At 41.8% G+C, this 12555-nt stretch overlaps 1 protein-coding gene across 4 annotated transcripts in view; it reads right to left on the reverse strand.

Annotated features, from left to right (window-relative positions):
* Positions 1 to 12555, reverse strand: part of KCNIP4 (potassium voltage-gated channel interacting protein 4) — a 267976-nt gene that overhangs the window by 4380 nt on the left and 251041 nt on the right. For all 4 annotated transcript variants that reach the window (XM_070948340.1, XM_070948343.1, XM_070948342.1 and 1 more), the window contains 2 exons: positions 11385 to 11454; positions 1622 to 1692 (listed from right to left, as the gene is read on the reverse strand). In XM_070948340.1, coding sequence (XP_070804441.1) covers positions 1622 to 1692; positions 11385 to 11454 — 141 coding nt within the window. The remainder of the gene's footprint in view (positions 1 to 1621; positions 1693 to 11384; positions 11455 to 12555) is intronic.

Genomic DNA, 12555 nt, shown 5'->3' on the forward strand with positions numbered 1-12555 from the left:
ATCAAAGACAGCTGTCGACCCGATATCTGTAATTTACATTGTTAATTATTATTCCTCTCTTCAGATGATTTCAGCACAGCCTTATCTTTTACTGAACACTGAAGTCATTGGCATAACTCAGTTACCTATGAATACTATCTCGTGAAAGGTAAAATCCCATTAACTTAAAGGTTACTGCTCTGTAGGCCTTTTAAATAGTCTTCTTTAGTATATGTTTTGGGGTGAGGAACGAAAAATGTGAACCGTACAGACAGAAATAAATAAGCCTAGCTAGAATAGAGAGCTTGTTCTGAGCTTCTTAAAGAAAAAGCAGAACGTTACATAATAAACAGACCTGACTAAGAAATAGTTTATCCATGCTGAGCATTTTTCAGTCCCATTGAGTTCAGCGAAGAGATCGGGTGAGTATTTAAAACTGTTATTTCAGGCAGCGTGCGATCACTGCAGGAATTACCCAGAATGTAAGATAACGATGGAGAATTGGAATTTTTAACATATTAGCAAAACCCCTCCGGTGGCTCATCTGTCTTGTCTTTAAATACATATGAACTACTTCATGAATAAATAAATAAAGGCGTATTTAATCATCTGCAGACTACTCCATTTCTACATTCATAAAGAAGTGTAAACAATGAATGTGCAAATACTGACTAAGGCCTCGTGATGCATTCAAATGTTTTACCAACTTTTGAAGGCTTTCCATTTTTATCTTGATCATACTGTTTGCTTCCTCAGTGTGTCTATCTTTTTCCCCAGGTCTTTAAGGCAGCTTTCCCAACATTCATCCCTGATTTTATTTCCATAGCAGCCCTCCCCTGGGTCAGGATGCCAGAGTCACTCTGTGTGTGCATTATTTATAAATAATATATAAGTACATAAATTAAGATGTGCAGAGGATGTGACAATTCCAGAGTCATCAAGCCAGCTTCCATAGCTGATAGTAGACTTGAACTTTTTCCTCTTTGGTCTTGGGCCAATAACTTAACTACTCCACTTCCCTGCATTTACTACGGTGGTTTAAATCAGCAGTTTACAGTTGGCCTGTAAATATATTTGGTTACCTCCACGACTCTCCGACCCAGGCACTCACTGCCTTAGTAAACATTAGTAAAAACATGAATTAATCACCTCTTCCCAGTGGAGTATTTTGAATTGGAGAAGGCCAAAAAGTTTCTCGATGAATATAACCTTTAAGAGCTTAGGAGAAACAATTTCCTTCTCTTAAAACAAGAAGGAATTTACAGAGGGAAGATGTTAATTGGGAGATAATGAAACTTAAATACCTGATTGATTAAAATCAGGCCCTCTTTTCTTTCACTTATTAAACGTTTTCTGATTGTATTAAAATTCTTTCCATCACTCTTCTGTTGAGGGAATATCGATTGGAGAAGGGATTAAAGGAGAATGTTGACTAGATAGAGGAATGAGGTGTGGAGAACTAGAAAATCGGGACTTGCATTTTTTTCAAGTTATTTAATAATAATATTAGTACTACTAATATATTAGTAGTAAGAATTAAGTTCACCCATTATACTTGCTTACGAGCAACATGGAAAGCATATAACCTTTTAACAAGACTTTGGACTGCATTATAGAACTAATTTTTAAAAACCTGCCTTACCTCAAAACTCACACATCCATTGTGATCTGTGTCAAATGCATTGAACAGAAAATGTGCATATGTTGTAGAATCTGGAATTAAAAAGATTGATCCTTATTAATTGCATATTAAAACTTAACACTTTGAATAACCACATTCTATCTTTTCCTTACCTCTATTATTCTTATTAATTGAGAGGGAGGGAGGTTAAGCCATTATTTGATTATTGTTAAAGCAATTGCTAATAAAAAGTTCTCATCCTTCTTATACTTTACATGATCCCAACCACAGATATCATAGATGGCGTTAAAAATCCAGTTATTATTTATGGAACTGGGAAATTAACTAAATTACACACTAGGGTCTCCATTTACATTGGAGACTAGAAACCAAGTCACGTCAATGGAATGATTGGAGCAAACCACACATGGGTACATTTGCACATGTTATTCTGTGCTTCATATCTACTATTCCAGGTGGTTATTTCAGGATTCAAATTCGGAAGGATGACAATGCCACTGTCATTTTTAAAGCACACAGCTGTTTGAAGAACCATCAAATTGTTATAAGAAGTGCCATTCAGGGCCTGGACAAGAGGCATTGCTCCTAATTAGCGAAATAAAAATGGTTAAATTTCCCATTGAATTCAGTCAACTTTAATACTCCTGTTGGCTCAATCAAACTTCCTTCCTACCTAGCTATCAAAAAAGATATATGCCGCCACTCCAAATTGCCCTCTGAAGCTTATATGTGCAACTTTTGAGCTTCTTCCTAACCTTCATCAAGGTTGTATCATGTTTTAGATAGAACATAGAATAATAGAGTTGGAAGGGACCTCGGAGGTCTTCTAGTCCAACCCCTGCTCAAACAGAAGGCCCTATACCATACCAGACAAATGGTTGTCCAGTGACTTCTTGAAAGCCTCCAATGATGAAGCTCCCACAACTTCTGAAGGCAACTTCTGTTCCATGGGTTGATTGCTCTCCCTGTCAGAAAATTTCTCCTTATTTCCAGGTTGAATCTCTCCTTGTTCAGTTTCCATCCATTGTTCCTTGTCTGGCCTTCGGGTGCCTTGGAAAATAGCTTGGCCCCCTCCTCTCTGGGGCAGCCCCTCAGATATTGGAAGACTGCTCTCCTGTCTCCCCTGGTCCTTCTCTTCACTAGACTAGCCAGGCCCAGTTCCTGCAACTGCTTTTCATATGTTTTAGCCTCCAGCTGTTGCTCTTCTCTACACTCTTTCCAGAGTCTCAACACCTTTTTTGTATTGTGGTGGCCAGAACTGGATGTGGTATTCCAAGGGTGGCCTTACTAAGGCTTTGTAAAGTGGTACATGATCTTGTGAATCTAGTTCACTTAAGTAACCATTCAAAGTCACAATGGCACTGAAAAAAAAGCGACATGACCGTTTTTCACCCTTACGACCGTTGCGGCATCCCCATGGTCACATGATCAAAATTCAGACCCTTGGCCACCGACTCATATTTACGACTATTACAGTGGTCCCCTTTTGCGACCTCCTGACAAACAGAGTCAATGGAGGAAGCCAGATTCTCTTAAGAACCGTGTGACTAACTTAATAACTGCAGTGATTCACTGAACAACTGTGCCAAGAAAGGCTGTAAAATGGGGCAGAACTCACTGGACGAACGTCTCTCTTAGCAACGCAAATTTGTTGCTCGATTGTGGTCATAAGTCGAGGACTACCTGTCCTGATTCAGTAATCAACAGGGCCCTGTGTTTTGCAGAAGGGTTCTTCAGAAGACGCTCCAAGAAGGAAACTAAGGTCGCGCATGAATTCTTGTGGCCAGGTGGGGCTCACCTGTCTCATCGGACACCACCTGGGCCACGCCCCTTTCTCCAGCCACCCCTCTGCCTGCCCAGCTAAGTCCCAGATCTCTTGTCCACCTTTGAGAGTTAAACATTTCCCTAGCTGGATATTGGATGCTGACCTTCTCTCTCCTATTTATATCTGATCTCAAATGAAAACAAAATATTAAAATGCCTTTTTTTAAAAAAAACAAAACAAAATCAGGCTACTGATCAGATTGCTCTCCCCAAGCCCTTAACAAAAATAAGCTGAACCAGATCCTTCATACAATCTTCTCTTCCCCCAGTAGATCTGATCGTCTCTCAGCCTTTACTCAGCACAACATCCAAGAAAATAATAATAAAAAAAAAGATAATTACAATTAAAACCAGGCCGATGCAGGATCTTCTTCAGCTTTTGATGAATCCTATTTAATAGGGCTTCCCTTACAACACTGGAATATGAGCCTGCAAATTTGGGTTGGATCACGAAATACAATCTTCCTCATTCTTAGTGACAGTGATGCTGGAGCTGTCGGATTTCAAAACTCCGTTGGATGGAATCGGTTTCCAAATGGCATCTCTGATTCACGTTTAATCCTCCAATCAGGCTGGATGCCCCTTCATTCGTTCCAAAGCCATTGTGCGCTTTTTCCGACTCAGACCGACTTAACGGTCTGAATCCGAGTGATTGGAGCTGATCGGTATTTGCGCAATTAAAATTCTGTAAAGCTGAAGGAATAAACAGCCTCGGGGTCTTCATGAGAGTCAGACCAAGCAAACCGAAATACTTTATTTTTACAATATTATTAACGTCCATATTTAACAGCCCAGTCCGGCCCAGCAGGTCGCAGGTATTGTAAAAGGCAGTGGACACCTGACCAGGATAAATAACTGGCAAATAAGGAAAAGAACTAGAGAACAGAGGTTAAAACTACCAGCCATTAAGTTGCAGCTTTGCTCTGGAGGTTTTTGGACAACTTGGAGTGGAGGGGGAAATAGAATTTATATTGTAAAGCTATACCCTGGGGTTGGAATTTTAGGCAAAAAGAGGGAATCAAAATGATTTCGGCAGCCTTATTTTTGTCCCTTAGGAAGTGTGCATTTGTGTGGTTGTGCCAAGACTCATTCCCCTGTCCCATCGAGTGTCATTTAAGGTGCTTCGGGGTTGAAACAGAGGTGAAATCCAGCAGGTTCTGACAGGTTCTGGAAAACTGGTAGCGGAAATTTTGAGTAATTTGGGGAACCAGCAAATACCCACCTCTGGCTAGCCCCAGAGTGGGGTTGGAATGGAGATTTTGCAGTATCCTTCCCCCCGAGTGGGGTGGGAATGGGGATTTTGCAGTATCCTTCCCCTGGAGTGGGGTGGGAATGGGGATTTTGCAGTATCCTTCACCTGCCACACCCACCAAGCCACACCACACCAAGCCATGCCCACAGAACCGGTAGTAAAAAAAATTGGATTTCACCACTGGGTTGAAAGGATGAGCTGGTGAATCACCATTAGCTGGGGGACACCTGTGGGGGCTCCTTTCATGCCCCCGTCAAGGAGCTGGAGCAAATGACGGGAGTTCACCCCGCCATGCAGCAGCACTTGGGTCTCGAACGCGAGCTTGCTAACATCCAACCCAGCGTCCTAACGATGTCAGCCACCACACCCCTAAGGATCATGGGGTTTTTTTTGACAGGACAACACCAGCCCCAACTTCCAAGGCAAACAGAGAAGTAGCAGAAAGTTTTGACTTTCTAGTTTTCTTTCCTAGTTTTCTTTTTTTGTTTAATATAGAACTTCCCCCCCACCCCCCGAAATCTTCATGGCCCTGGTGGGAGTCTTGCTCCACTGTTTGAGTAGCTCAGTCGTAATGGGTCTCATGGCCTAATTTGAGTAGCGTTAGCTGAAGTCTGATGCAAAATTGAGAAGGTTGGATTAAATCTTCATCCAGTAAGGGCCTCTAGTCTTGCAGGACGGGTCAAACAAGCCAAGATGGCAGCTATGGTGGTTTAGGGGTGGTGAATTTGTGGTGGGTGGGGGTGTATTTAGAGATTATCATGTGTGTTGGACCTGGTCTTTGTGTATTAAGTGAATTTCGTTGTATGGGTATACTGTGTATACACATACAATGGCAATAAAGATTATTATTATTATTATTGGTTAATCTTTAGTGAGATTCACAGCCTTTGAGGCTGGTTAATAGCTCAGCAGTTCGAGTCCTAACCAAGGACCTAGGAACTGTTAAGGTATCGTCGGAGGATGGAAGCTGTCCCGAGTAAGGTGGTTTTTTGTAGAGTCAAAATGTTCAAGTCCGGCAAATTTAGAATTTCTAAATAGCTGGGTAGCCCTTTGGGTATTGCTCCAAGGGCTCCAATTACAATCGCGACAACACACAATTTCTTTTTCCACAGTCGCTCAATTTCAATTTGCAAATCCCGGTACTTTGTGATTTTTTTCTTATTTTTTCTTCTTCTTCTTCTTCTTCTTCTTATTATTATTATTATTTTTCTTCTTCTTCTTCTTCTTCTTCTTCTTCTTCTTCTTCTTCTTCTTATTATTATTATTATTATTATTATTATTATTATTATTATTATTATTGCTTTTAAGCAGAGGAATTCTTGGCTTGCAGTGGTTAGAGTGCAGTATTGCAGGCAAACTCTGCCCAGTGCCAGCAGTTTGATCCTCACCTGCTCAAGGTTGACGCAGCCTTTCCAAAGTCAGTAAAAGGAGGACCTGGATTGTTGGGGGCAAGAAGTTGGCTCTGTAAATGGCTCAGAGAGGCCTGTAAAGCACTATAAAGTGGAATATAAATCTTAAGTGTTATTGCTATTTGTAACTCTGTGATTGTCCCCCGATTATTCTACATAACAAAAAGTTTTCTCTGGACAAGAAAACGTCTCCTGAAAGATTTGTCCTGTTTCTGAGGGGGAAAGGGCTTGTCCTAATTACACTTTTTAAAAAAACCAACGAAGATACCGTGAGCAGCATCCTCAATTCATTCAGCACTCAAAATGACCCAGAGAGATGATGCCCGAGCTGCTTTAATTTGAGCTTCTGTTTTCATGGCTTTGTTGTAAATTGTTGTTGTTGTTTGGATAATCCCATCTCTCTTGCTTTGACTCATAAAAGCCAGGAAATCGTTTCTCAACACCAGTCCTGAGTGAAAAACCGTGCATTACAAGGTGGGATCTGTTATTAGTCATGAAGTGATCCCTGCTGGATCACCACAGAATAGAATCTAGACTATCGGTCGGCCTTCCTCCAAGGCAAATGTTGACCATTGCAGGAAAAAAAATGGTGAACTAGATCAGGAGTCTCCAACCTTGGCAACTTTAAGACTTGTGGACTTCAACTCCCAGAGTTCCTCAGCCAGCTCTGCAAGGCAAATGTTGACCATTGCAGGAAAAAAAAATGGTGGACTAGATCAGGGGTCTCCAACCTTGGCAACTTTTAAGACTTGTGGACTTCAACTCCCAGAGTTCCTCAGCCAGCAAAGCTGGCTGAGGAACTCTGGGAGTTGAAGTCCACAAGTCTTAAAGTTGCCAAGGTTGGAGACCTCTGGAGTAGATGGCCAGTTGGCCATATCTGGCACAGTTTTTGGTACCTAATAAGGGAAAACGCTAAGAGTCCTTCAGTTTTAGGATGACTATATTAGTATCATGGAGAGATTTTTCTGTCAAGTATAAGGAAGTACATTTTTTAAAAAAATTAAAAAACAACCTTCCGGTCTATTCAGCCCTTGGATTTCCTGTTTTTATTCTTTCAAAAACTAACCATATCCAACCTTACTTTGGTTTTACACCTGAAGGGGAAAGTGAGGTGTTTTTGTTCTGAGATAGTCAAGGCAGGCTGCTTACCACCTTGGAACCAAAAGAATAAAATCTCCTTTATGCCACTTGAATGGACAGCCAGCTCCTTGTCATTTTCTGAGGAATAACCTGGCTGGAGGCCATTTTTTCCTGTGTGTTTTTCAATGTCTACAGTGCTTAAGCCTTGATTAGGCTTCCTACTGAGTCAATATGAACAGGATTTTGCCTATTGGCGTTGTCTCACGTTTTTTTTAAAAAATGAAAAGGAAACGCCATTCTTTCAAATAGCATGAAAATGCATCCTTTTCTTTCTAACGTGAAATATGCTAGGAATATGCACCATGGGGGAAACGAGCAGAAGAAGACAAGAGAGTGGGAAGGGACCTTGGAGGTCTTCTAACCCAACCCCCTGCCCTATAGCATTTCAGACAAATGGTTGCCCAATCTCTTCTTTAAAACCTTAAAAACAAACAAACAAACCCCGCACAGAAACATTTCTTAAACACAAACGGATGTTGGCTGTGTCACTTCTTGAGGGCTTTCCATCCAGTTCAGGTGGAGAAATGGAGGAAGGAACGTCCCGGGGGAATTTGTACAGAATTTGGCACGAAAACATCTCAGGGAATTTGCACGGGACAGAAGGACAACGTAGTCCCGTGATGGTACAGAAGAACAAGGCAGGAGAAAGCCTAAACTCTAATTTGTTCAGGAAAACGAGACAGGAAAAAGAAATTTATATAGGAGAACGCCTTGCGCCAACGAGCACAAAGATTGCAGCATTGGGGTTGTTGGAGCACCTGCAGCTGATAAAACTTCCTGCTTAAGTAAAAAATAGCTGGCTGGTTTCAGTAAGAGAACGAGAAGGAGCCCTAATAATAAGCAAAAAAACCAAGTTGGCTGCCTTATTATCCACACTGAACCAATCTGTGCAAGAGCCAGAAATTATTTACTGATGGTGGAAAGCTGTCAAGTCGCTTAAGGAAAAAGAAAGCAACGTTGCCTGTCGAAACAAAGGGAGACCCACCGAGATCAGTGGGACACCACACATTTGCATCGACTTTAGGCTTTGAGTGACACATTTCGATTGCTTCCGCATTTCTCCCTGCCTCTCCTAACATAACATTCTGCGGGAGAGAAAGAATCGCCCCACGGAGAGATTATAAGGAATCATCCGAAGCTTTGCCAGTTCTCATTAGGTGGCTCCGGATAAGAAGAGATTTGTAGAGTTTCTTTTCTCCTCCTTTAAAGCTCCAACTTGCATCTTGACTATTAATGAAAGAGTAATTCTTTATTACTCTGCTGAGCAGGGAGCACACAAGAAAGGAGTCTCTCTCTCTCTCTTTTTTAGCAAGACACAGCACCACTTGTCAGCTTCTCTCTGCCGAGAGGCTATGAGTTTTGATAACGGCAGGAGACGCGGGAGCTAACTTTCACTTTTCAGAGGAAGGTGAACTCTGCTTGGCCCCCAAAATTTAGGAATAATCCGATATGAGGAATAATGATGGATGAATACAATCCATGTGTTTATGGAGGTTCTCAGTCATCCAGGAGTCTCCAACCTTGGAAACTTTAAGCCTGGAGGACGTCAAGTTGAAGTCCTCCAGGCTTAAAGTTGCCAAGGTTGGACACCCTGATCCAGGTCATGGTTGTCCCAAAGGTGCTTTTTCAAGAGGCAACTGGACCTTCATGGTTTTTCCTTGAAGACGTTTTGCTTCTCATCCAAGAAATTTCTTCAATTCTGGCTGGAATGAGAACCGAGGAAGCTTCTTGAATCAGAAGCAAAACATCTTCAAGGAAAAACAAAGAAAGTCCAGTTGCCTTTTGAAAAAAACATTTTTTTAGACAATACAGTCCATAGTTCAACTTTTTTGAGAAGAACTGATGGTCACAACATTACAATGTATGTGTCTGCGTTATCTGGCTTAATTTTTGAAGGTGCATCTCTTTTTTCCTCCTTTCCAGTTCCTGCTTTTCATACTACCTTGCCTGTCAAAGGAAGGTAGAAGATCTTGGTAGCAAGCTGGATATTAAAACCTAATAAAAGTATATCTATTCCTTTTTTTGGTTTTCTTTATTTCTACTGTTTTCTTAATAAGACCCTTCATAAATGAAACAAAACATAATAATATTCATTGCAGTTCTTTTCTTTCAAAACTTAAATTATGGCTCAAATATAATTATAGTCATTATGATGCAAGACATTCAAATTTGATATTCTATTGCATATGCATGTTTAAATACAACATACTTTGCTCTCATTCTTTTAGTCTTCATTCCTAGAATGTAGATCTATTTAGCTTGCATAAAACAAATCAGAAGCTAAAAATAGAGACGTTCCACCTGCATATTGGTGTACAGTTAATTACTCTAAAGGAGAATCACCAATTAATGCATCCATCCTTGCCAAAATCTTCTCCAGGATTGCAAGATTACCTGTTGTGACTTCGGAATTATATGTACTAAGAAAATGTAGGGAAATGTCAACGAGTTTGATGTATTTCCTTCTTTATTTCTCCTGAGCTTTCAAAATGAGCTGTGGTTTCTGGTTACCATGTACAGGATGGACCACTGCTCATCTTTAAGGATTTTATTTTGGGGGAGGTTGCCCAGGTGGGACCAGGGAGAAGTTAACGTGTCTTTACATGATGCTGCAGGGCCACCAGACTTGAAGGAGGTGTGCCCATAGGTTAAGCAAACATCAGAAAATACCATTTGATGACCTTATCCCAAATCATGGCAACTGTGGAGCACTAAATCATTTCCTCTGCTTTTCAACGGTTGTGTGCTGGACAGGTTGTTGGGTTTGGGAACTAAATGTTTAATTATGTTTTTATGGGATATTTATATTTTCCCCACTGGGATTCCTTTTTTAAGATACAGTGCCTAAACTCATTGGATTGGGTGGTACAAAATTGCCATCAATAAATAACACGTAATTAAATTAAGCAAGCAATTCGTGGACATCTAGACCTGTCCATAACATCAATAACAGCAGAAATGCTGAACCAGAATCTGAGTGAAGTGATAGAAGATGCAGAAGAATAAAATGAATTGCAAAAAAAAAATGCAGACCTATCTGGCTCCTGGGTTCAGGAACTGGAGAATGTACATGTCCTTGGTGAGTGTTATAGCAGGAAGAATATCTGGGGCGCTCCTAGACTTATCCCTCTTACTGAAGTCCGTTTTGGTCTCCATGACTAGGAGAGTCTGCGGCCATCTTCAGTTGGTATGCCAACCGGATCATTTCCTGAACACGATCAGCCTAACTCTAGCTATTCGTGGGTTGCTAACCTCAAACCTCGGTTGCTGTAACTCATGCCTTATCCTTGACCTGAACACCTGAAGAATGTGGGCATTAGGAGTACCAACTGCACCAGCTGCTGATTGGCTACCAAGCCACTTACAAGACCCTGAACCATTCAAGCCAGAAGGTCGTTCTCATTATAGATAATCAGGGAAGACTTTGTCATATGACAGCAGCTTATTCCAGCTGTCAATGGACGAGTCTTTTCTGTGGTCCACTCCGGAATGTTCTGCCCACTGAAATTTTGGACGCACATTCTATAAGTGCCTGTTGAAAAGTTATTTCTTCATCTAAACCTTCCCAGAATGAATATTAGAATATTTCCTTCTCCTTCTCCTTCTCCTTCTCCTTCTCCTTCTCCTTCTCCTTCTCCTTCTCCTTCTCCTTCTCCTTCTCCTTCTCCTTCTCCTTTTCCTTCTCCTCCTCCTCCTCCTCCTTCTCCTCCTCCTTCTCCTTCTTCCTCCTCCTTCTCCTTCCTCCTCCCCCTTCTCCTCCTTCTCCTCCTTCTCCTCCTTCTCTTCCCCCTTCTCCTCCTCCTCCTTCTCCTTCTCCTTCTCCTCCTTCTCCTTCTTCCTCCTCCTCCTCCTTCCTCCTCCCCCTTCTCCTCCCTCCCCCTTCAAGCTAATTTGGCACAGAAAGCAGTGTAAAACAAAGAATGCATTTGAACCCAAATACAGAATATTCTTGAACAACTCGCCTGTGGCTAAGACAGAAGACACCCATGAATGAAACCCCAAGAAATCTTTCCAACCTCCCATGAAAAAGGCATAAGCGACTGAATTCCCAAGACCACCAACCCCCCCTGGATTTCAAAGCAGGGAGAGGTAACGGGGTTGTACATGCAAACAGGACTACTTATCTCAAAGGACTCACCTCCCTGTGGGAAGAACTGAGAGTAAATCACTTTGAAGGTCTCTTCATTAACAACCCCCGTGGGACACTCCTAAAGAAAGTGGCAGAGATGCGTGTGAATAACAGGCCTGTTCTCCAGCTCTCCAAACTCAAACTCACACAGAGATTTCAGAAGCTTCAGAGGGTCAAAGAGAAACAATTGCCTGCAAAAGGAACCAGACTCTATCCAACTGTATTCCTTCCTCTGGTTTCCTGCCTGCAAGTAGAAATGGAAACCCCCGTCTTCCTGCGCTGAAGCTCTGGTGAGTGACTGGCCACTGGTCCAAGTACAAATCTGTTGATACAGGTAGTCCCCAACTTACAACACTCCATTTAGTGACCGTTGAAAGTTACAACGGCACTGAAAAAAAGTGACTTATGACTGTTTTTCACACTTACGACCATTGCATCCTCCCCAGGGCCACGTGATCCAAATTCAGATGCCTGGCAACTGACTCACATTTATGACGGTTACAGTCCTGGGCGGGGGGTGGTGGTCACGTGATACCTTTTTGCAAACTTCTGAGAAGCAACGTCAATGGGGAAGCCAGATTCGCTTAACAACCGGGTTACTAATTGAACCACTGTAGTGAATTCCCTTAACAATAGTGGCAAGAAAAGTCGTAAAATGGGGAAAACCTCACTTAACCGATGTCTCACTTAGCAACGGAAATTCTGGGCCCAATTGTGGTCATAAATTGAGGACTACCTGTACAGATGGCTCACAAACCATCCTTTAGATTTTAGATTTTAGGAATTTAGATTTTGTGTTCCTTGGCTAATAAAATGGTCTCTTGCTGAAGCTCCCTTGCGATGAACAAAACACTTCTTTGCTATTCGTATCTGATAGGAAATATGTAATTTATCTAAAATTTCTCCAGACTTTAGAGATGGCATCCAAGAGTGAATGTGGCTGTCACAGCGTGGTATAGCAGGACATGAAAACATGTTTTCCCCCTCAAGCGTCCCTGACTGAAGGGCATCAAAGCATCCCAGAGTTGACACGGCCATCATTTCGAAATCTCGTACTCCTCTAAAGTTATAGATCCATTTTCCCAAAGTGAAAGAGCCATTTACATCGTTCGGACCAAATTCTTTTGAATTCTGTGGGACAAACGTTTTATTCCCTAACCGACCTGACTTCCGTGTGTCC

This window comes from Pituophis catenifer, unplaced genomic scaffold (genome assembly GCF_029215685.1).
Source record: "Pituophis catenifer annectens isolate HBS135680 unplaced genomic scaffold, rPitCat1.0.hap2 SCAF_8, whole genome shotgun sequence".
NCBI classification, from domain to species: domain Eukaryota; kingdom Metazoa; phylum Chordata; class Lepidosauria; order Squamata; family Colubridae; genus Pituophis; species Pituophis catenifer.